Genomic DNA, 22,909 nt, shown 5'->3' on the forward strand with positions numbered 1-22,909 from the left:
GCGCAAACACAGCGATTAACCTTACTCGCTGGGATCCGCGAATCAAACCGAGGGCTCGTCACGAGAAAAGAGAAATAATGATAAGAGTCTGGAGGGTAAAATCGCGAGGGCGTTGCAGTCGAGGGAAAACGGAGACCGTGTAATTTTATATTTTATTCGCAAATTAGCTCCTTCGTTATATCAAAGTTTTATTTCTATTTTTGGGAAATGCGCAAAGAGTATAGAATGCTCAAACTTGCTTATAAATATATATATGATTGTAATTGTCGAAGATGAATGCGCGGTGGTGTATGGTAATTCGAGGACCAAGGCTGAGACTATACGCCTCACACGATTCGACGGATACCAATCGCAGAATCCTGGCCGAGGATCTTCGTCGACGAGAATGTTAATTAGTTAATTAAAACGTTTTGGCTCGTTTCCACACCGAGATAAATTTAGATAAGGCGACTGTCCGATATCGTAGCCCTTTCAACTGGAACCTGCCGTGATTACATTCTGACCCGGTACACTCGGCTCGGAGATAAATCGAGGCTGGCCTGGCCGTGCCGATCCATCTCTCTTGCAGAGGAGTCCTCCGATCGCGCATTTAGAAATTCGAATAATTCCATTATCTCCCTTTCTTGCATTCGATCGGTGCTATATATATATATATATATACACACACAAGTTTTACCATAATAATTCATACTCGCGTACCTATATATTTACATTCATAGTTTATAAGGCGAGGATTTAACGATTTTCTCCCAAAGATCGAATTTCAATAGTCCACACCCTGAATAAACAGTAAAACATGCTTATACAAGAGTACACTCCGTTAAATGACGTAATATCGTCATTCACATTAACCACCGTAGCGTGTCATTATTGAAAAGCACGAGGATAGAATGATTATAATCTTGACATTGATTCTTCAGATAAGTCATCGTAACATCACTGCCAATGATCGATCATTGATTTCTATTGACTCGCAGGATTTCCGGAGACATTCCAATCATTGAAAAGCAGCGTTGATAAGATTCTTGAAAGGATAGATATTTCCTCGAGTTCCTATACAAGACACGCGGACGGTAAATCTATCTACAATAAAAATTGAAAAAAGCACGAACAGAGAGAAATCAGCGCACGCGTTGAAGAAGGATTTCACTACGATGGGCGGTCTTTCCACGCTATTAATACAGATAATGGCAGAGAGCAGTTGTTACCGTACATTGCAATGTTGATGAAGACGTCACTCTGGTGGAATTCGACGAATGCAAATTGGTGCGAAGGTATATACATATATATATATATATATATATATATATAGAGAGAAAGAGAGAGAGAGAGGAGTCGTGCTGCTGAAGAGAGGAGCGAGTTGCACAGGTAGAAAAAAATGAGCTTGTCGATACGTCTTTATTTATTTATACGGCGTGCTTATGCACGGAGCGTGCATGAAGTGGAGCAAATTTATTCGGCAGAGCACGCGATGTCCGGCAGCAATAAGTTGTCGTCGAGGGAGCCGCTCGCGGAGGAAAAGAATTCGGGGACGGATGGTTGCGAAATGGTTGAAATCGTTCGAGGGGGGAGTGCAGGAGTACGATGTCCTCTGGAGCGATGCGAGCTCGGTATATACGGAGGAGGACAAAGAGGAGATTTGCGTGGGCCAATGCACCGAGGTCCGGGGGCCGTGGCAACGAAGCAATTACTCGTCGATGCTGTTGCGCGCGCGGACCAGGGAGGCTCGTTGGAGAACACGGCTGCGGGAATCTTCATCGGTCATCGACGATACGGATGCCCGTCACGTGGCGGCGTTTTGTGCGAGCACCTCCGCAGCAAGACCCCCGAGCGAGCGAGCGAGCGGGTCCCATTGAATGGTGGGGAAGAGGGGGGTGGGGTGGCGGTGGCGGTGGCGGTGCTGCCAGCCAAGCACCGAGACGAGAGAAAAGGCAAGTAGGCTCCCCGTGGTCCCCCCGCGGTTCCCCCGCGGAGCCGCGTCAGCGTCAGCGTCCGCCAAACCTGACGAGTCTCGCTTCTTCTTGCGTATATACTATACATATACCCCATGCAAACGCGCGTCCTCTACCTCCTCTACCTCCTCCTCCTCCTCCTCCGCTCTCATCTCAAACAATGTGCCATTCCAACCGTGCTCCTTTCCCATTATCATCCCTCCTCATTATTATTATCGTTATGTGCACCTGCGGGACACGCACCAAACGCATTGCGGCATATTCTGGGAAGCGTAATACTTTCGGTTGAACACTTTGAAAATTAAGCTCCTTGGGAATTAACTGCGAGAGGAGGTTGCAATAGCCAGATATAAACGGAAAGATTCGCTGCACGAAGAGGGGGGGGGGCGGTCTCGAGCGAGGGCCGGTTAGCAAGAAATTCCTGCAATTTAATGGGATTCTTTGATTGGTACTTGATGCTCGATCGCTATGCGACTCACGTATTCCGAGAGACTTTTGCAAAAATCCCAGTGTTCGTCCGTGCCAAAGATTTAGGCATCACGGGGTGTATCCTTCCATGTTAAACTTCCGCTACAATCTTATCGCGCGACAGCCTCCGCAACTCGCTTCACCGCAAAACACCTGTCCAAGAGAAATCGACTTTGAAAACACGTTCCTCTACCATCGGGAGAATTGCTATTTCGCGCAACACGAAACCACAAATATTCTTTCGCTATATCTACTGTACGTATATTCACACATATAAATATATATATATATATATAAGATTTGCGTGAAACGCGCTTTACGTATTAATCATCGACGTATATCGATTCACGTCCCATTAGGATGGTGACAGCGATTCGTCCGCGCTGATGGGAACGGCAGCTCGAATGCTTAGTTCTGTAACGAAGCACGAAACAGAAGTCGTTAATAACGAATCGTGCCACCTAAACTGGCCGTTGTCGCGCACTGTCCCTCGAGTTTTCACGGTGAAACAGACCGATATACACTGAACGCTCAATTTCCTGCGCGGATAACGATCAGTCCCGGTATACAAGGGAGTTTAGGAGCCCGTCCGTAATTGACAGGTGACTTCTTCGATTGCGTAGACCTAGCGGCTCGGGCGCCTTTAAATCTGGAAACCGTCGCGTCGCGTCGCGTCCTACGGACCCTAATAACTATGGGAGCCGATTCACTCTCTTTTTTTTCTCCTTCTTCCCCCTCATCCCTCTCTTCCTCTTCCTCCTTTTACCCTTCCACTTATTTCTGTCTATATACACATATATATATATATATATATATATATATATATATATATATATACACGGAGGTACAGCACACACTACTCATTTTCAGCTTTTTCTCGTCACTTTGCTTTTTCGCTTCTATGTATATATATATATATATATATATATATATATACAGGTATCTCGTGATTCTTTCAACCTTTCTTTCTCTCTCTCTCTCTCTCTCTCTCTCTGCCGTAGAACCGTCGAAACGTTTAAAAAGTGTGCTTCGTACGAACGCTTCTCTCCTAATCCTATTGACCGTCCACGTTTGTTCTCGAAGGCGCTAAACGGATTTCAATAAGTTTCTAAACGCTCGGGAGACGCCAACACACGGACACCAGGTATAGAGGACAACACCTGTTCGAGTGTTGACTCTGCACGGCCACATCGAAAACGGTCCCTAACGCTCCTCGAGGGACGACACTCGCCTCGTTAAAAAGCCACCTTGCTCGCTCCCAATATATCACACCCGTGGCATCTACACGCTGACATCTCGAACGATCCTCCAGAAAACCGGACTCCTCGCTAATGGGATTTTAACTAACGATCGGACTCTCCGCGCCTCCTCTGGGATAGCCGGGGACACTGCAAACTACTCGTCTCGTCCCCTTTTTTTATCGATCGATCGATGGCCAGTGAAATTACATCGATTCGTGTCTCGAACTACGGTTAAATTAGGGCTTAAAATCCAGTATGTATGGAACGAGTGGTGAGAGGCTCGCTGCATTATTGACATGCCGATCAGAGCTTACGTGCATGGGTCCTACGGAGCCCGCGAAGGACTTTATCCAATCAATTGGCGAAGAAAGCACAAGCTGGTCACTCGCATCGCAGGCCAGTCCCAAAGTATCTTATATACAGGCCGATATCTGAATTTGATCGAATCCTCGTGCAGAGATACATTGGATTCGCATAAACGGAATATAAAGTATACGAAAAACCGGGGAGAAGACTGCGGGATGCCTGACGGAGAGAATAAGGGAACCGGAATGGTGCTCAACCTTTCTCTCTCTCTCTCTCTCATAACGCTGCAACTCCTCCTATACTAATGATTCCTCTCGCGAGGCATTCTCGTCCAGATTAGATAAGAGGGACCCTGCAGCCGAACCCTTGCTTCGATCCTCGCGCGATTGTTTCATTTAACGAGTTTCATATGCATATGCCGCACTCGGCAATCGCGGTAATTTTGATGAAGCTCCGTTGTACCCCGCAGCAGCTAACAAACCTTTTATCCTTATCTCGCCTTCTTTTAACATTAATTAACTCTGCTGCGAATCATCTCGCGCACCGGCCAACCGATTCGCATGCACGAATGGCGAACGCTGCGATCTCGTATCTCCCACAGCAGCGTTAAAATATATACATATATAATATAATATATATAACACGTTGTGTATGCTCGACTTTCATTTTTCTCGTTCCATTGCTTCGACCTATTTTCCTCGGTTGCTCGCCAATTCACGATAAAACTTCGAACCACTACAAGCATATATAATAATGATTCATCGAGGCTTGGTCGTTACGCGCTTGCATACCTAGAGGAATTTGACGCGCCGCTATATATATATAAGAGTTCTGTTTGCCGGCAGAGGAGGAACGGAAGGAACGGTGGCTCCTTCATCCCAATGTCGAGCGCGTAGCGATTTTTCTCGCGTTGCTCGACTCTCAACAGTCGATGCGCTGTAAATGGCCAGGCACGTCTCACGGATCGATAAATCTTTCTTATCTGGCTACCCATCTACTTCACCATTTGTCCGATCATACGTCTAATCGTTATTGACAGCAGCGTCACTGAATTAACGGTACGAGACGGACCCTTGCGTTTTTCCTGCCACGAGAGGGCAAGACCTTTATTGAAAGAACCAATCGGACGAAGAATGATCTTTCGGGCTCGCACATGTGATCCAACGTCGTCTCCTTGAGCGATATTTCAAACGTCGTCGTTCCGGCCTCCTTAGCTTCCCCCGAGCTGCCCCGAACAAGCCCGACAATGACCCTGGCCCCATCGGTACCAGTCCTCTCCGAAAAATAGTCTCCGCAACAATGTACTTTGAAATACTTTCTACCGATCGATGATACGTCCCATCGATCCAAACTCGTTTCACCCCGCGAATCCTACCGGGCCTCGCTTGCATAATTTTACTCGCGCTATTTCATTCGGGAATCCAGCCAAGCGCCGCTAATTATTCCTTTTCGCTAATTTGCCTAACGAAGACGTGTACGAGAGAGCCTATCGAAAAGAGGATCATCGGAAGCGATTTCTAATAGAAAATCTACACTATATATTCGCGCGTATAATCAAAATTTTTCTCTCTCTCTCTCTCTCTTATTTAGCTTTTCTAACAGTTTTTTTATCCACCCAACTCGCGTGCACTCGATTCCCAAGTCCAGCGAAGCGCCGCTAATTACCTCGATTTAAATATCGACTCGGCCGAGGTAGTCCGAATTCGTGCGAATCGTGGAAAGCAATTTCGTACGGATTCGCCATGCCGATGTAACGGCCAACGGATTTTCAGCCTGGCAATTAGTCAGGTGTCGAAAGAACACCTGACGAGCATTCGCGAATAACGGACTTGGCCAGACGCGCCAAGCTGTCTTTTTAATCCGGTAAAGCTCTTCGACTGCGCAAGAAAATTTCTTCAACGCGCGCTCCACCGAGCAAGAATTATGCCCGAAAAGTTTAGCCGCTGGCTACCACAGCGAGGAAACACGCTAAAACTCCGATCTTTCCAGAAGGATGCAAAGCTGCGAGAAAATTTATCGTCCTTCCCAGTTCCCAAGCAAATGAGCAAATTGTAGAAAATTATTCGCTAATAAAGTATCGATGACTGGTTTTCCGAGCCCGTTTAAGCGGGACAGAGCTAGGGGGGGAGAGGGGAGGAGGGGTCAGAAAAGAAGGAAAAGGATGGAAACGAGTTTATTGATGAGGCTAAAAAGAATATACTATATATACATATAGGCAATGTCGCAGCAGCCATTAAGTGTAACTGTATGGATGTGAGAATTATTGCGTACTTTCTATTAAATACACGTGTATAATTAACGCGTGGAACAATAGGGGCAATAGCGGGCAACAAGGATGAACACGAGTGCGCGAGGATGCTTGGAGGGGCCAGTAGGAGCAGGAGCCGCAGGAGCGGTACAGGTGGAATCTGGTATCTGACTCTCTCTCTCTCTCGAACAGCGTTCGGTTCGAGAGAGGTGCACCTAAATACCCTTGCGTGTACACTGGCGCGTTTTCTGCATCGTGCAGAGGTGCGTTTGGACCGAAGACTCTCCCCTGACCCTCCCCCTCGGAAAGCCCATCTTTTGCGCCTGTAATAATGTGCTCACATATTGGAGTAGCCCCGTGGTGGGGATGAAGTTGCTGTGTGGCCTGCGAGTCTCGCGAGTGTGTGCGTCCGTGTGCGTCCGTGTGCGTCTGTACACGTATACGTATAATGCACGAGTATGTAAACGTGTGCAGCAGCGTGGCCACATGCTCACGGCGGTAATAAGAGAAAATAAGTAAAACCCTAAGGTACGGACCGTAGGGGGTATAGGGCGGTGGGCGGGCGGGAGGAGCTGAACCTGTTCCCGAGGGAGTTCCTTGACCCTCGGGGGCCCTGTTCTGCTGCGTGGCTCCTCTCGAGAGTCAGCGAGTAGCCACCATGATGCCCGGCGGGCCCGCCAGGCTGCGCCAGAGGAGGGAAGCAGCGCGAGAGATCAACAGAAGGAGAGACTCGCCAACGGGGAGCTGCTTGCTGCTCGTGCGAGATGGAGGGAGATGCTGACTCAGCCGACACTGCACACTCCGATACAGAAACCAAGATTCAACCAGGGAAGGTACCAGTTACCACCACTCTGGGCTCTTTGGCCCATCCATCCATCCGTCCGTCCGTCTATTCTCTCTCTCTCTCTCTCATTCCTATTATATACACATATTTAATACTTATACACACCTATATATACGTCAGTTTGCAACAATATACACACGAGTTAGCTCCTGTTACACGAGCCGTGACCTCGAAGCACGGGAAGCAGCTCGAAAAATCGAATTTTAACCAATAGCGCTAATCCTAGCTGGCGGCCAAACTTTTGCCAAAGCGGACGTGCGCAACAAAAAGAAGAAGAAGCGCGCTTCGATCCGAAACATTTTCGCGCTATTCATTCTCGGTAGCGAGGTGACACTGACGAGACCATTATAAATCACTGTTTATCTCTCAAAGCCGGCTCTCGCTCTTTCGTAGGCCCCCACGCCACGTGGGTGCGCAGAAAGGACCGTCGCTCTATATATATGTATAATACCGGCGTAGAGGCCTTCTAGAAAAAAGAAGCCGCGAATGACACCGTTAATTTCATTTACATTTTTGTCGGCTAGCTTCTTCCCGAGGCGGTAAAAAGTCTCCTGACTCATCCCGATCATCGCAGGTTTGTCGCGTGACATTGTTATAGCTGGGTATTAGCGATAATGCCATGCGCTATCCTCGTTAGGATTTACAGCCGGCGCATCGCGAGTCCTCCGGTCATCGATGATGATGCGTCTTGCACGCGAATTACGTTGAAAATGACGAGGCTCGATCGCCGCTGCGGCCAAATAGGAAATTCAGTGACGAGATCCTCGCCGCCGCGCCGATGCATTGTTATAATGACGATGGACACGCGACAGGACTTATCCATTATTCATCGGGCCAAATCGTTCTCGAAGAATGTACATAATTTGGTCGTAGCAGCGGTTGATCCTATCCGGGTCTTACGATCTAAGTGGTGAGACTGGGTTATCAACCGCCCGAGGCATGGGAATCTTCGACCTGGACCGAGGATCAGCACCTGTTAGCTCTCTTTAGCTTCGATCCTGCTGCGCATCTGCTATGTATACTATATATATATATATATATATATATACAGAGGCGAAATTGGCCAACGACCCGACTCGAGAAAGGGAGATGATGCTCTTGGAACAAGGGCAACCTGTACACAACAGTATGGCCAAAAGCTTACATGCGCGTGTCTTACGCGAAAATACTCTATTTGTATAATATATATAAACACACAGCGAGTAATCCGAGGTGACAATACACCCCTGCGATAGCTCTTACGGACGCCCGTGATGAAACCGATGGTGAGAGTGTATGGGTGACAGAGCGGTGGGGGCATCGGTGTCGTGCAACGCCTCGTAGAAAGGATCGGAAGAAAGAGCGTGTGGGTATATCTCGGTACCAATACATCCTCGCTCATTGCAAACACTTACCGCTCCTTAGTGATCTCAGGTACGTAAGTCTGGACGATCGTGCCCGGTTCAGCAGCGTACGTGTGTACGAATACAGAGTAGTTGGCCAGTGTGACGAGGGAAGATGGTAGCGAGGCAAAAGGGGGAGGGGGGGGGGATAGGTGCACGGGAGTGGGGGAAGAGGATAGAAAGAGAAGTTGGCGTAGTTATAGAAGCTTGCGCGCGCGTTGAGCCTGCACGACTCGGTGGAGTCGAAAGAGCACGAGAGAGGGCAGTAACGTGTGTAAAGAGCGGAGGATTCACGGTTCTGGAGAGAGGGAGAGAGAGAGGTTAGCGGGGATAGAGACCGTGGCGTCCCGACCGGGTGGGGAACGAAAAGGGGGGAGGCCCGCAGGCCGGCCTGCGGCTCCAACTCAGTATCCCCGGAGCAACCGTCTAGTGTACCCCGTACCGGTACCCTCCGTTCTTCCGCTCGAATCTTCGCAACGTGCGCGCACGCACACATACGCGCGAACGCACGCACGCATCTCGGCAATAAACACAGCCTCCCCCCACGCGCACATATGCACACCGTACACAGTTATAGAAACGTGCACCCTCGCGCTCGACTAGTCGCCCTGTGCACACCTGTTTCGCGGGACCGCGAGTGCCTCGAGGGAGACTGCGCCGTTTGCGCGATCGCCCGAGTTCCTCGAGTAGTCTCTCGAGGCTACGTTGTTTGAAAGCTTCTCCTACGGTCGCGCGGGAGAGTGCCAGTGCAAGTGCTTCGCGGAGAGAGACTGGGATTGTGTGCAGCGGTGGGAGCGTTAAACTCATCGGCGGCGAAAGGATATTCTTCGGAGATCGCAGCGAGAACAAAGCGCGACGACGAAGAGGACGTCGAGGACGCTGCGGGATAGCCACAGCGGTTTCGATTACCCCCTCCGCGGGTGAGAGAGTCCAGGAGATCTATAGCAGCAGCAGTGTGGCAGCGTACGTACGCGTCGAGCGTGGAGTGGCAAGCGCTAAGTGGAGCGCGGGTCGTGGGAGCCGGTGATTTTCCCTGCACGTGCGCCTCTCCAATTCGTATCTCTCGCCAGGAGCCGACAGACGAGCTTGTCAATTTGGAGATTCCTGCAGGAGCTACCCACGAACCTCGAGGATTCGACACGCAACGCGTTAAAGTGGTCCACGGTGCTGTGCACATGCATGCGCAATGTTATAGAGATAAAAACGAAATAAACGTACGAGAATAAGAATCGTGGCAGAATTCGGTCGTTGCGAAAGCTCACTGCAACTCGAGTATCCGCGTGACATTAGTGGTAGTTCTCGCGAGCGACTCGTCGACTCGCAGGAGAGAGAGATTGTGGATGGGAAGGTAGCGGTAGCAGCAGTAGAACAGCAGAAGGATCATCGGGCCAGATTCAGCTGAAAGTAGTTTCGCAAACCGAAAGGTGATGTCGTGACTCGACGGAGAGGCAGCGGTATGTAGTAAACTTCATGTGTCTGACACACACGGCTAAAAGTGGCTTTCCTGCATCCAACGGGAGAGTCGAGATTCCTCTCGTTTACTCTAGTCGAGAAGGAGCACAGTGCCACAACTTCCGGGGTCTCTCTCTCTCTCTCTCTCTCTCTCTCTCTCTCTCTCTTCCCCTCTTTCCCTCCCTCTCTCCTTACCTATCTCAGTTCAACGTGAAGATAAAGCATTCGGAATTGAAGTGTGATTAAGTGGTGGTCAGTGTGTTGCAGTGACACCTTCTTCGACTGGATGATCGTTGTTGACGAAAAAAGTGTGGAACCAGTAGTGATCTCTGTTTTCGATCGAAGGAAATCGGCAAGGGTAGAGAGATACAGAGCTATATCGTGTACGACGAATGGATCAGAGGGATCCGTGGTACCGGTTTATCGGAGTGAATGTGTAGATCGTTGGAAAGGAAAAATAGAGTTTGGCGGCGTCGTATCTGTGGATCATTTGGAAGGATTGGAGAGGAGGAGAGAGCGGCCGTGAGCGGTGCCGGTACCCACGGGGAATGGTGATGCGGTAGTCGAGGGATTCCCCAGGGAAGACATGAGGGCGGCCGCCGCCTACGTCCTGTTCCTTGCCCACCTCATACAGGTACGTACGTACGACGAGGAAGTTGCAAGATAAGGTCCATTAACGTGGAAAAAAGGTGGCAAAAAGCTTTCTTCGCACAGTTAACGAAGGGAATAATGAATCGAAATCTCAGGCTGATTCCTCCAGCTACACACATATATATATATATATATATGTATATATAGCTGCAAGGATTCCCGGGGTGGAATTCGTGAATAACAATCTGTAACGAGCTAGACCGCTTGTTAAATTGAGGACGCGAGCATGTGAGAATTGTTGGAGGAGCTTTGCCATGCTAGTTAATCCTGATGTGCTTGGAGTAACATTTTCCTCGTGCACTCCAAGCGGCGCAGAGTTGTAGCTCGTCTATCTACCCTATCGCGCGCCCGCTGAATTCTCTTCCGTATTCGACTCATACGGGCATGCACGGTATCACGCGATTAACGTATCCACCGCGGTGGGGTGTGACCGCGATTCTCTGTCTCTTTCTCTCTCTCTCCCTCTGTGCAGTCAGCACAGCTGCGCGCGCGAGCATGTGAATGAAGTAGCCTTTAGAAAACTCGTCCACTCGGACGACAAACCCCGCGCACGTTTGACGCTTCTTCATCCGTTCATAAGCGCCCCGCTCGCACTGCGCGCCGTCATTATTTATCCATTCGAGCGTAAAATTAAACTACCTATACGAAGCGTGAGAGAAGATTAATTAATTGTAACTATCGTTAATTACCGTTGCGTGGAATTCTTGCTAGTAGAGTATATATATATATATATATATATATACACTGAGAAAAATGTTTTCATCCAATTAACAGTTATTCGTGATATCAATAACTAAATTTATTGATATTATGAATGAATTGACAATCAATTATTTTTTCGTAATATTAATAAAATTAATTTATTAATATCACGAATAATTGTTAATTGGATGAAAATTAATGGAGAATTTTTCTCAGTGTATATATATATAACATTACTCGAGAGATATTTTAATTCAGTATTGGTAGTTTCCATGGAACAAGTTTCCGCAGGACTCTCTCACAATGTTTCATATATTTCCCAATCCCTATCTATTTCTACAGTTACACAAGGATGGAAGACATCCCCCCCCCCCCCTCCTCCCCACACCATCCTCCTACCCCCACCCTCCACCTACTCCTTATTCGCATCTGCAAGATGTATATACTTATTCATGGTGTAACTACGGCTTTTTTACGGAAGTCCCCGTGACACCCACACTTATCATCTGCTCGCAACTATTCCACGCATTTTACAAAGACGAGAAGAATGACTATAGTTGAACATTCAATGGAAATGGTTACGACGAGTTGCATCAACTTACACGGGCTCGTTTCAACTAATATTCGCGCACAGCTCCCAAGTACCAATTACCCCAACGGTGTGTAACATAATTTCGCTATTTGTTGTTAAGAGTTTTACCGTTTGCGATGCAAATTAACTCGTATTTGGCCGGCTCTCGCGCGAGAAAGGCGCAACGCGCCGCGCGATTATATCCAAAGGCTGATTCTCCGCTGAAGGACATGGGAATGTGCGACTCGAGAGAGACTGAGTTACTAAATATAAACAATTACGTGGACACTGATTCACAATATATATATACGCATCGTTGCGTTTATATCGCGTTGCATTATATACATCCAGCAAAAGAGCATAGCACATATACATGTATATATGATTGCGAGGTTACACGAGCAGAGATTTGGCGAAGAGAGTCGAGCGAGAGAATCAGGCGTCTACCATAATCCGTAGTTTGGTTTTAATGGCTCGCGCTTATGGTCTCGTCGTCGTGGTCCTGCCAGGACGAGGATTAAGAAGCAGTCGGAGCGGCGAGAATCTTCCCTTCCACTCTTCTGGATAAATATATAGCTCGGGCGAGACTGGACCCAAGAGAGTCGTTGCTTCTGCGCGAGTATATATCTACGATTTGGCCTACCCGCTGCGGAATAATGGGAGCTTAGGAGGCGAAATGTTGCTGGCGATGCTGCTGCCGGTGCTGCTTGGTCGGTTAGTTATGAGGAGCCCCCTCCTTATAAATGACTTTCGAAGAAAGGCTGCTCGGGTGCTCGCTCGGCGCTCTCGAGACCATGGAACGAAGGGTTCCCGCGTTCGCTCGATAATTTCGCCCGTGTGTAATTAAGCGCGTTGCTGCGCTGCTGCTCCCTTTCAGCTCGCTCGGCGCGCTCGCTCCACTCCATTCGGAATTACCGTTATAACGCTCCTCGGCGTTCGCTCGCTCGCTCGCTGCCGAAAAACACATCCTTTTCGAAAGTCTTCTAGGAAACGCTGCGCGGACTTTTGCTTATTGCCACGCCGCACACGTAGTCGACGCTGCACGTTGCTGTCGATCGTGATGACAATAACGATCGTTTCTAGATAAAAACCACCCAGTGTGCGCTCGCTCGCTCGCCACTCTCGTTTCCACACTCGTATATAAACTCGCTCTACTCCAAGTGGAACAATCGCGCAAGCAAGAACAGGAAATTCCTGGTCGCGCGTCGTCTTCGTATTCCCGATGGATATAAACGAGAGAGAGAGAGAGAGAGGAGACCGAAAATATTGAATTCCTTCCATGTGGCTCGTAACTGTTTTAGACCTGGGAGTAGACGGAGGTGTTATTGGCACTATATATATATACACAAGCGTTAAAGGCGATATCCAGTCGCAGCGGAAGAAACGCAATTGACAAGTTTTTCCGCGAGTCTCCCGATCGGGCCCACCACGGTCCCCTCGGTGCGTGGACTCCATTAAGCCTTGAAATTGCAGGATGCTTCAAGCGATTATCGTAAAGCTCCGTTACGAAGCCGATCGATCTGCGCTTCCGCGAGAAATGCAAGGTTTATCTGCTCCCCCACACACGTTCGATCGATAATAATTCATCGTCTCCCAGCATCGGCCTGGCTTAATTACCCGCTGCGAAACGTGGCCGCGATGAATCGTGTGTGCCAGCAGCATCGGACCCATCAAGAACGCCTACCGCTTAATTCGCCGATCGGTCATCCAGCCACTGAAAATCATTCGCAAAAAATTCACCTCTCTATGCGACTCGCTAGAATTAAACCTCTCCAACGACACAGCCTCCACCAATCCCTGACTATACATATATATACATATACTGGCAATAATAATAACATTACCAAGAGAGTTTCAATCCTTTTCATCGTCCATCCATATATACACCGATCGTCGTCGCAGTTGCAAAATATATTTGCGTGAGAAAACCTCGAAGCGAAACGATTATCGCGTGTATAGCGAATACAGGAGACACCGAACGTTTCAGCTGCATGGCTTTGGCTATTCGAGAAATGCAGCAGAAGCCTCCTCGATCTCGAATGCTGATATCTTATCGAGGGATCTCGAGGGACTCGACTGTTCTCCCAAGTTATACACGCGCGCGCACGCATCTACGTACAAAGTTTATGATAGGACGAAATTAGCGTGACAAGTGTTTCTATAATAAGAGCCGCGCGCGTACGAGGAATTTCTCAAGTTGAGAGACACCAGGATTTTCAAGGGTTTTATCCCGGCTGATCTGATGAAATAAGGAAAACCGGTGCTGCAGTCGTATCTCGGGAGCTTAAAATATAAATATGGGGAAGGATCAGTCCCTCGATAGGGGGACACGCTGCTGCCTTTTAATCGCGCGCGTTCTCTCGTTGTTTTACGCCTTCTCCCTTGTGAACGCGGTCAATTCTCGTGCAGCATCAGGTGGTTGGAGGTTGTTAGCCCCGAGGCGATAGCGAAAACGGAGGCCCAACTGTGGGAGCCGGGAACGAATCGAAGGAGTGATGAGGGGGGGGGGGGGGGAGGTGGATGGGGAGGATCGAGGGGAAAATGAGGAAAGGCTCGGCTGGAAGATAAGGAAACGAGGGGTCGGGGGTTCAGGTCCACAGAAGTAGCGAGGAGAAATCGCTGCAGCGGAGTAATGGTAGCTGGACGAGAGTGGTGCGCGATGATGGAGCGAGAGAGGACTAGCGTGTATATAGCGAGATGGTATAAGAGGCAGAGAGAGAGAGAGAGAGAGAGAGAGAGAGAGAAGAAAGATGGCAGGAGAAGCTGGGCGGGTTAAAGCGAAGCGTTTAGCTGGCGGTCACGCGAACCACGTATAAAAATCAGCTTGGAGCTGGAGAGAAGCCAGCAGGCTCGCCGGATGCCTCGCAGATAGACAGATAATGTGGTCCCGCGCGCGGTGTGCTACCCTATGGGCTATGTGCCACAGGTGCGTGCCTCCCAGTCCTTTTTCCCGCCGCGGCCGGCGCGGCGTCTCCACTCGCAGCCAGCACTCTCGCACCAATCACCTCCGGGAAGCCGCTGAACTTTTACGGCAGTTCCGGGAAACCCGCTGCGAATCTCTACCCCCCTCCGCACTAAACACTCTGCCCAAACCTCTATTTTCTTATGAAACTTTCGAAGCCTTCATCCTCTTTTCTTGCCTCGCATCACCCCTCACCCCACCTCTCACTCCCTCCTTCTTTCGTCATGTTTTTTTCCATGCCCCTGCGCAGTAGTTGATTATGTGCATCTAATTATACGGCGCCCCTCACGTAAATCATCTATTAATCTCAACCTGCCGCCCTGCTTTGCTATAGGTATATATATATATATATATATATATATAGGTATAGACGAACGCTTTTTCACCTATAGTGCCGCAAATATTACTCGCGACTCGAGCCTAAATTAAACTCGACTCCGCAGCCACGAGCTTTATCTTTTCGGGCCGAGAAATGCGGGTGCATGACGATAATGTCAAACTCTCCGTATATATCGACTAGCTACCATAATAGAGCATTTTCAATTTTAACCATTTCCATGATAGTAATACACCTACTTTACGAGATACGAGAAATGCTTTCGAGTGGAGAAGCAATTATCCTATCCGCTAAATTTTCTTTTTTCCCGACAAGGAGGCTAAAATCGGCAGGAAGATAATTGGCAATAAAAAGCGTTCGCCGCGTCGATGGTGGCACATCGGTTTTCTCGGCAATATTTTCCTTTATTGGCAGTCGCTCATTGGGCGCAAACCTCACGACAAAGGCACGACGATTTCATGGCCGTCAACAAGCGCCGGCAGGTGTGACCGGTACGAGTTTATGGCAGTCGATTAGCTCTCGCTTTATTTCGCGGTAATCCCTCGAAAGTCCCGAAAAGAAACCATCTCGAGATCCATGAATTTTGTTTTGCATTTACCCGATTAATGCGTCTACCTGTGTGCGGTCTTATCATTATCACCGGTTTATTGCTACAAACATCTGCCGATTTTTCTCTAATTAAAGTTATTACATAAGCACAAAGTGGAGTATAATTATATTTTTACAATAATTCGACGCCTCGTTCTTCTTTGACCTATACTGTGTAACAATTTTGTATATCTATATATGTATACACCGCAGAACACATTCCTATCGGAATATTTCAACCTTCTTCCACCTCCATCAACGTTGAATCGAGATAAGGTGTTGTTATATATTTATAACGTCAGAGTTGGCTTATGCAAATGGTGCTCGTCATTCTTGGCTCACTCTTGTCCCGACGCTAATCGTTTTATAAAGAACACTCCATAAAACCTATATTAGATATAGCTATAAATTGTCGTCTATCCTCTCGCTTTGTTCTTATCAAGCACACGGCACAAAATTGCTACTGAAAATTTATTCAGCGATCCTCCGCTACAGGACCGCTGAAAAAATTCAAAGCCGCTCGACGCGTTGGTCATTTTCGTGTTCAGTGAACTCGAGCAACGTGCCGTCGTCGATTATGATTAAGCGAAGCACGTTTACGCTTAATCGCCATCAATCGTTTCCTTTTTCCTTTTCATTTATTAAAGACCAACGCGCCACTAGATTTACCGATGTAATCGCTCAGCCACTGTCACGCTTACTTACACAACGTGTAATCGTGAATGTATAATAACCAGTGCAATCTATAGCTCGACGATTAGACACCGAGATCACAGCTATACAGCATCGTTGTACGACCAAATAACCCCCGAAGCCTGATCAAGCTCTTTCTAAATCCGTCTATATACAGCATTACATATATATAACATATCAAGAGTTTTTTATTTTCGTCTATAGAGATGAGTATATAGGAGATATAGCTATAGAATATATATATATATAAGCATGGTTCGTGGAGGCATAATTCGATAGTTGACGGTTCGCGAGGACGACGAAGCTGCGAAATGAAAAGCAATCTGAACTATATCGCAAGGAGCGGAAGATGCAGGTATTAAAGGATGGGCTGCGGGTTATCTTGTTGTTCTCATTGGCGAACGGGGAGGGGCCGGGTGAGCTTCCCACGCGAAATAAGAGTTTTTAATTATTTCGGTAATTTGTGGTCGATCTACGGTTAGAGGTCTGGCAGCCTTGCCGATGGGGTCGAGCGGGTAGCAAATAATATTAAGTATAGGTCTTCGTCCAAGAGAGAGATATATGGGCTGAAGGCTAGTCCCTACCCGCATACAGACGTAAACGTAAACGTCGCGCACACGGATTTGCGAGGCACGCATACAGCTAGCGCGTAAATGCCCGGCACTGGCGAAACGTCCGTGCAGATCCTACGGTATAAAATTAAATGGTGTTCGGCAGGTCTGTTTCACTCGGGCAGGTAGCGGCCACTGGTAATTACTACCTACGACTTAGGAGCTCAAAGATAAAACCAAAAGTCCAGCCGATTTTCGATTTCGAAAATCGTTGCAGTTGCGATTTCGTTGCTTATTTTCCGTACATCTTGTCGCGCGATGTTTCGTGTTTGTGCGGGATCTACGAGGATTGCGATATTATGCATTTATAGCTTATATTAGAGCACCAGTTTTGAAAAACAGAGGAGATACTTGTAAAAGTATCGGTACCAGCTTTGACTCTGAACACGCCTTAATTGTTTAAAGGCGCGTTTATTCTATACGAATTGAACATAGACGTTTTTGATTGCCTAGATGAATACTTTATTATAAAAAGGAAGTGAAGCTTCACTTCTGATTGATCCTTTGAGTTAAAAAGAGTGTAACAATTTTGAATTAATTGCTCATAATTTACATTAAATAAAAATAAAGACGAGAAGGAAGAAAGAAACTTATTATTGTTCCTGATTATATTTAAATAAACTTCTTCACGAACCAATACTTTGAAGTCATAAATTAAATTACGAAATATAATTACCACGATTTAATTTTCGTGGTGATGCAATGTTACTTATTGCCCAGACTCTCGTCATCCGATCGAAGAGCATCGATCTGTAAATTCAGTTCTGTTTATATAACCATTTCTGTGAATCGCAGTCCCTTGTACAGTCTACTCCACAATCCGTGCTAAAGTGACTTAATAGAATCAACGATAAGAATCAAAAACTTTCGTAATGAGCTACTTCCGTCAACGTATATATAAAGCTACCACTCTATACATAATAGGCATTTTAGTTGATCTCTATTATAACTGAAGGCTGGAAGTAAATGATCAAGAATCAATAAGCTATAATTGCCTTTTTAAAATGATAATATCGCCGATAAATAATTGTCATATATGTTAAACGGTTCGAAATCTCGAGGAATCCGCACACCCAGTAGCTTCGGTTTTGCTCTTACGAAAGCATGCAAATTTAATGCAAACTACTCATGCGCGAACTCGATCGTCGTGAAATCGTCCATTCCTATATACATATATATATATATATATATATATATGTATATAATGTATCTTTCTTATAAACGAAGAGGGCAGGTTATACGTATTACTATAACTCTCCGTTAATTGATCCCACGTATAAAGATAGTCGGTCACTGTACGCAACTCGTCTTTGGTCATTTTACTCGTGGCTCGTTCACTTACCGAGGCAGGCAGGCAAGCAAGCAAGTAAGCAAGCAAGCAAGCTGAAGGAAGGTGAGAAACAAGAGCGAAATTCTAAAGGTTAATACTCTCTGGCTTTCTTTAAACAGAACAGCGAGGCTCTCGGGTTTCGCAAAACGAGCAACGAGCACTCTGTACATCCTTTCATTCGCTTTTACTTATCAACGCTTGGTATATACCTACCCTCGGTATAAAATTAAAATTAAAGATCGTGTTTAATGACTATTACCTGGTGGATTATAGCTCTGAGGAATATTATTATTTAACAAGGTTAATGATTAACATTGGGAAACAGGTTTAACGCATTACCAAGTTCACGCATGAAAAGTTTTATGGTGCGACAACGTTATAATATTCTGGACAAAAATCAAACGTAAAGAGGAATGAGGATTGAGGTGTATTTGAAGACGTTGTTGTATCTCGCCCACTCCTCTCTCTCTCTCTTTCTCTCGCGGTTATGCCAAACTCATCAAAGAAACAGCTCGTTCCATAGAGCGAGCTCGCCACTTTTTCGATGGGATAAATTATTCATGCCAATTTCTGTCGACATGCGAAACGGAAGAGTCATATACACACTTGTATTGACGTTTCACAGGATCGCTCGCTATTTAACCGTTCCCATCGTCATTGACAAGATAGTCACCCAGATAGGAGAGTGCTACCGGTCTCTCTCTCTCTCTCTCTCTCTCTCTCTCTCTCTCGGGGATGATCGGTAAGACTCGGAAGAAACGGAGGAAGGAAGAAAAGAGAGGAGGACACGCTACAGTCGTTTCACAGTATGCGTCTGGCTTTTTCAGCCGTACAAATTATTCGTATTAGCTGCCGCAACTTCCACGTACCTGCAATATAAAACGAAGCGCCAAGGTATGGCTGGCTGCACCTTGACTATGCGGAAAGGAGAGCCTCTCTATATACATTGCACCACCACCACCAACACACTGCTCGAGCACTAACTTAACCGATGCGCCTCTTTTGCCCGCTGCTGCTCTCAGCAACCGCTCAACCTCAACCCACTGTAGTAAGTAGATCCGTACTAAGTATGTACCGCGCGATTCTGCTGCTGCTGCTTCTGCCGCTGCTGTTGTTGTTGGAAGAAGCATACGTGTGTGAGCGCATGTATGCAACATGTTATCGAAATGCGTCCGCAAAACCAAGAAACACTAAACTGCCAGCTACTCCCTTTAACTTCCATCGGCGTTTAGAAATCAATCCACCGAAAGTGATCCATACTAGGTGTTTGCATATATAGATTAAACATCCGTCCATGCTCGCCTTCAATATGGGAAAAGAGATTTTCCACGATAACTCGCAATGGAAATATTCAAAGTATTTTTGCCAGAGAGCGCTGGAAAAATTCCTCTCGCGTTCCACGTTAGAGCCGTAACCAATCCGCGTCCAACTCGCTATCAGTCCACTGTTTGTCCAGTTTTCGCCGAGTTTCGCGTCGACCGCTCAAACTTCTCCCATAGCAATTTCGCGATGGCACGTGAGTCGACTTTGCAAACCTGAATCGTGCAAATGTTCGCGTTTACCGACCATTCGGACCCGTTTCTTAACTCCCGTTGTCTCCTCCTTCGTCTTCTCTCCTCTTTTTTCCTCCCGCAGTATTTTTCTTTCGTCCAGGGGACTTGCACCTTTTTTCTTTCACGATGAGTTAAAACGCCGACGAAAGAGCATCCAAGAGAGAGACTTTGTCAAAGGGAGATAGAAATCAAGCGCTACTTCTCGAAACAATGAAGATTTACGAGCACCACAACCGAAAACTTTATTTCCTAGATGCAGTTGAAAGACATTCCGTTGCATGCTCGCTCTAGCAGCATGGGAACCTCTCGCTGCTCGCGTCATTTACATAAGAGCTTATTCGGGTTATCGCTGTATATATATATATATATATATATATATTTTATGCAAAAACCTATCGTCGAATATTACGGACAAGTGGCGAAAAAAATGCTTTCTCGCTCCTCAATCCTTTTTCGGTAATGGATTATCGCTTATCGGGAGTCGTTGTAAATTATACTGCTCCGAGCTATGGCTAATTTAAAACGTTCGCACGTTTTTAACCGCGCTTTTTTTTTGCTATTAAGTAGCCACCTTTTGCTAGTTTATTACTTAATTTGTAGATATCTCGGCTATGCAAATGCGTGCCATAAAATGTAACGGCACGTGCGATGGATTCGATTACGTCCGAAGAATTCACTCGGAGAGTTTTGCGTTCCCCCTACTGCGTCGATGACTCGAAACGCCACACACACACACAATCGGCCTCGTCCAATCGTTTCACGATGATGACACGCGAGGGGCAATTGCCAAACATCGAAGAAGCAATGTTTATACCACACCTCGCCTGCAGCCTAACCGCGCGTATATAAATATAATACCCCGCAACCACCGCGTTAAATCTCTTCTTTTTCTCGCCTTTTCAGAGGCAGGAAGTCAGCACCGAAAACCACCGTGAACGTGTGCAATACACGCCAGCCTATAAACCCACCACCTACAATCGATAACGCGCCGTTCACTTTCCAAAGACGCTCGCACATAGCTTCGCGCGGTACTTGGGAGGATTTTAGTACTGGCACTTTGCCGTGGAATCCCACCATAAATATTTGAAGTAACAGCGAGTCAGTCGCTGTAAAGCAAACTTGAATTTCTAAACTCCAACTCGGCTTTTCAATATAAGATCTTCCACGCGACTGCTCGGCGCCGTTTCTCTCTCTCTCTCTCTCTCGCTCTCTCTATCGATCGATAGATCTCGATAGAGAGAGAGAGAGAGAGAGAGAGAGAGAGAGAGAGAGATCTAAATTATCATTCTTAATTTATAATATACATTACTGTAGCTACGGGCAAAAATTATGCCGCTCGTTAGAAACGGAATCAGAAATCGGACGAGATTTTCCATGGCGATTTTCGCAATCCTCCAATCACGTAACCCCGTTTCTCTCGCGGACGCCAATCACGCGGCACGTGACAAGAAGCGTAAGTTCTTGTAAGCTAAGGATATCGATCCTTCGATTTAGCAGCGTGAAACTGTTCATTGAAAGGAGAGCGCGCGCGCGCTCACGCTGGTGCACGTTCGTGTTGCATGCTGGTTAGCAGAGTTGGTGAAAATGTCATTCGCCAGGAATCCTTATGTAACGCAGAAGGAAGCGCGTTATATGGAAAGCAAAGGCCAGCAGACGATCCTCTGCGCTTTCTACCTTCGATCTTACTCCCGGTAATTACGTATAGGCTTGTGTATACTCTGTGCTAGCTCTCCTCCTCGCGCGCACCGACACACGCACATACACAAGCGCACACGCGCACGCTCACCAAACGCGGACGAGCCCAAGCAATTCAGTGCCTTTGTGCTGCAGACTCTCGCGTGGATCCGCAGAAACTGCAGAGAAACATCTCTCGCGCGATAGCCATCAGAAATATCCCATCTCATATTTGTGTCAATATTAGCATACAATTTCGTGCCGGCGGAGAAATTATGAGCCATTGCACGGATTGGACCGTTGTTGGTGCAGTGCGCAACATCCGAGGAACCTTGCTTAATTGGAAAAGCTCCTTTGAGTAATTGCAATATTATCGTCATGTATATTTATATGTGTACATGTACGCCCGAAGACTTTGGAAAATGTTCAGTTTTGCACGATCATTTGGATTTGGTCGAATAAATGGTGTGGTGCGAAATTGCACGAGGACTCTGTAGCAATATATATGTGTATATATATATATACACGCTATACGCGTATCGCTTATACATAGAGGGGGGCTGCGAAGGATCGGTACGACCCACTCGAAAATTGCCTTTCGAAAGCGATTTCATCGCCGAGATTGCTCTCGACTACCGCGTAAACGCTTCGCGAACTGTATACTCCAGTGCGGCGTAACACGCGCACTTCGAAAGACCTCCGGCCTTTCGCTATATATATATATATATATACGCTTTTCAATACTCAGCGACGATGAGCCTCTACAGTTGCAATTGTAATCCTAGTCGATCAGCTTTTCTTTCCAAGACCTGTTGATAAAGCATTTTTCGGAAAGAAATTTTTCTTATATTTTATAGATACTATATATATATATATATATACATGACTAAACATATATAAATGCATTAATGAACATTCCGTTTCAGGCGACCACCGGGAGTGGATTCTTCGAGGTACAGATCCTCTCGTTGACGAACAACAGAGGCACCCTGGTGGATGGAAGGTGTTGCGGCGGAGGAGGCGAGGGTGGTGGTAGTTTTCTACCCTGCACGAAACCTTGCTCGACGGCATTCTGGCTCTGCCTCAAGGAATACCAGTCGAACGTCACTGCCATTGGCTCCTGCAGCTTCGGCAATGTATCTAGTCACGCCCTCGGCCAGAACACCTTTACCCTGACGGAACCCGTCACTCTTCAGCTACACTTCACTTTCCGATGGACGGTAAGTCAGTCAGTCACTCAGTCAGCCAGCTTCGAAACGTATCACCTGCGGTATACGTATACGGGAAGATACACCTGTAGCTCGAACGATCCGATCCATTAATCATGCTACACCCACGACGCGG

General features: G+C 47.0%; 1 protein-coding gene across 2 annotated transcripts in view; it reads left to right on the forward strand.

The window, feature by feature from the left end:
* Positions 1 to 8,873: 8,873 nt before the first annotated feature.
* The window catches only part of LOC136779504 (protein jagged-1b-like), a 32,358-nt gene continuing 18,322 nt past the window's right edge, over positions 8,874 to 22,909 (forward strand). Inside the window, exons 1-3 of one of the 2 annotated variants that reach the window (XM_066737132.1) lie at positions 8,874 to 9,895; positions 10,151 to 10,527; positions 22,492 to 22,785. In XM_066737132.1, the coding sequence (XP_066593229.1) occupies positions 10,480 to 10,527; positions 22,492 to 22,785 (342 nt within the window). In that variant the 5' untranslated portion in view covers positions 8,874 to 9,895; positions 10,151 to 10,479. Of the gene's footprint in view, positions 10,528 to 22,491; positions 22,786 to 22,909 lie in introns of both variants that reach the window. The other variant, XM_066737129.1, reaches the window with a different exon arrangement.

The sequence above is a fragment of the Prorops nasuta genome, unplaced genomic scaffold (genome assembly GCF_024137725.1).
Source record: "Prorops nasuta isolate Cenicafe-Biocafe unplaced genomic scaffold, Cenicafe_Pnas_1.2 PNAS00002, whole genome shotgun sequence".
Classification (NCBI taxonomy): domain Eukaryota; kingdom Metazoa; phylum Arthropoda; class Insecta; order Hymenoptera; family Bethylidae; genus Prorops; species Prorops nasuta.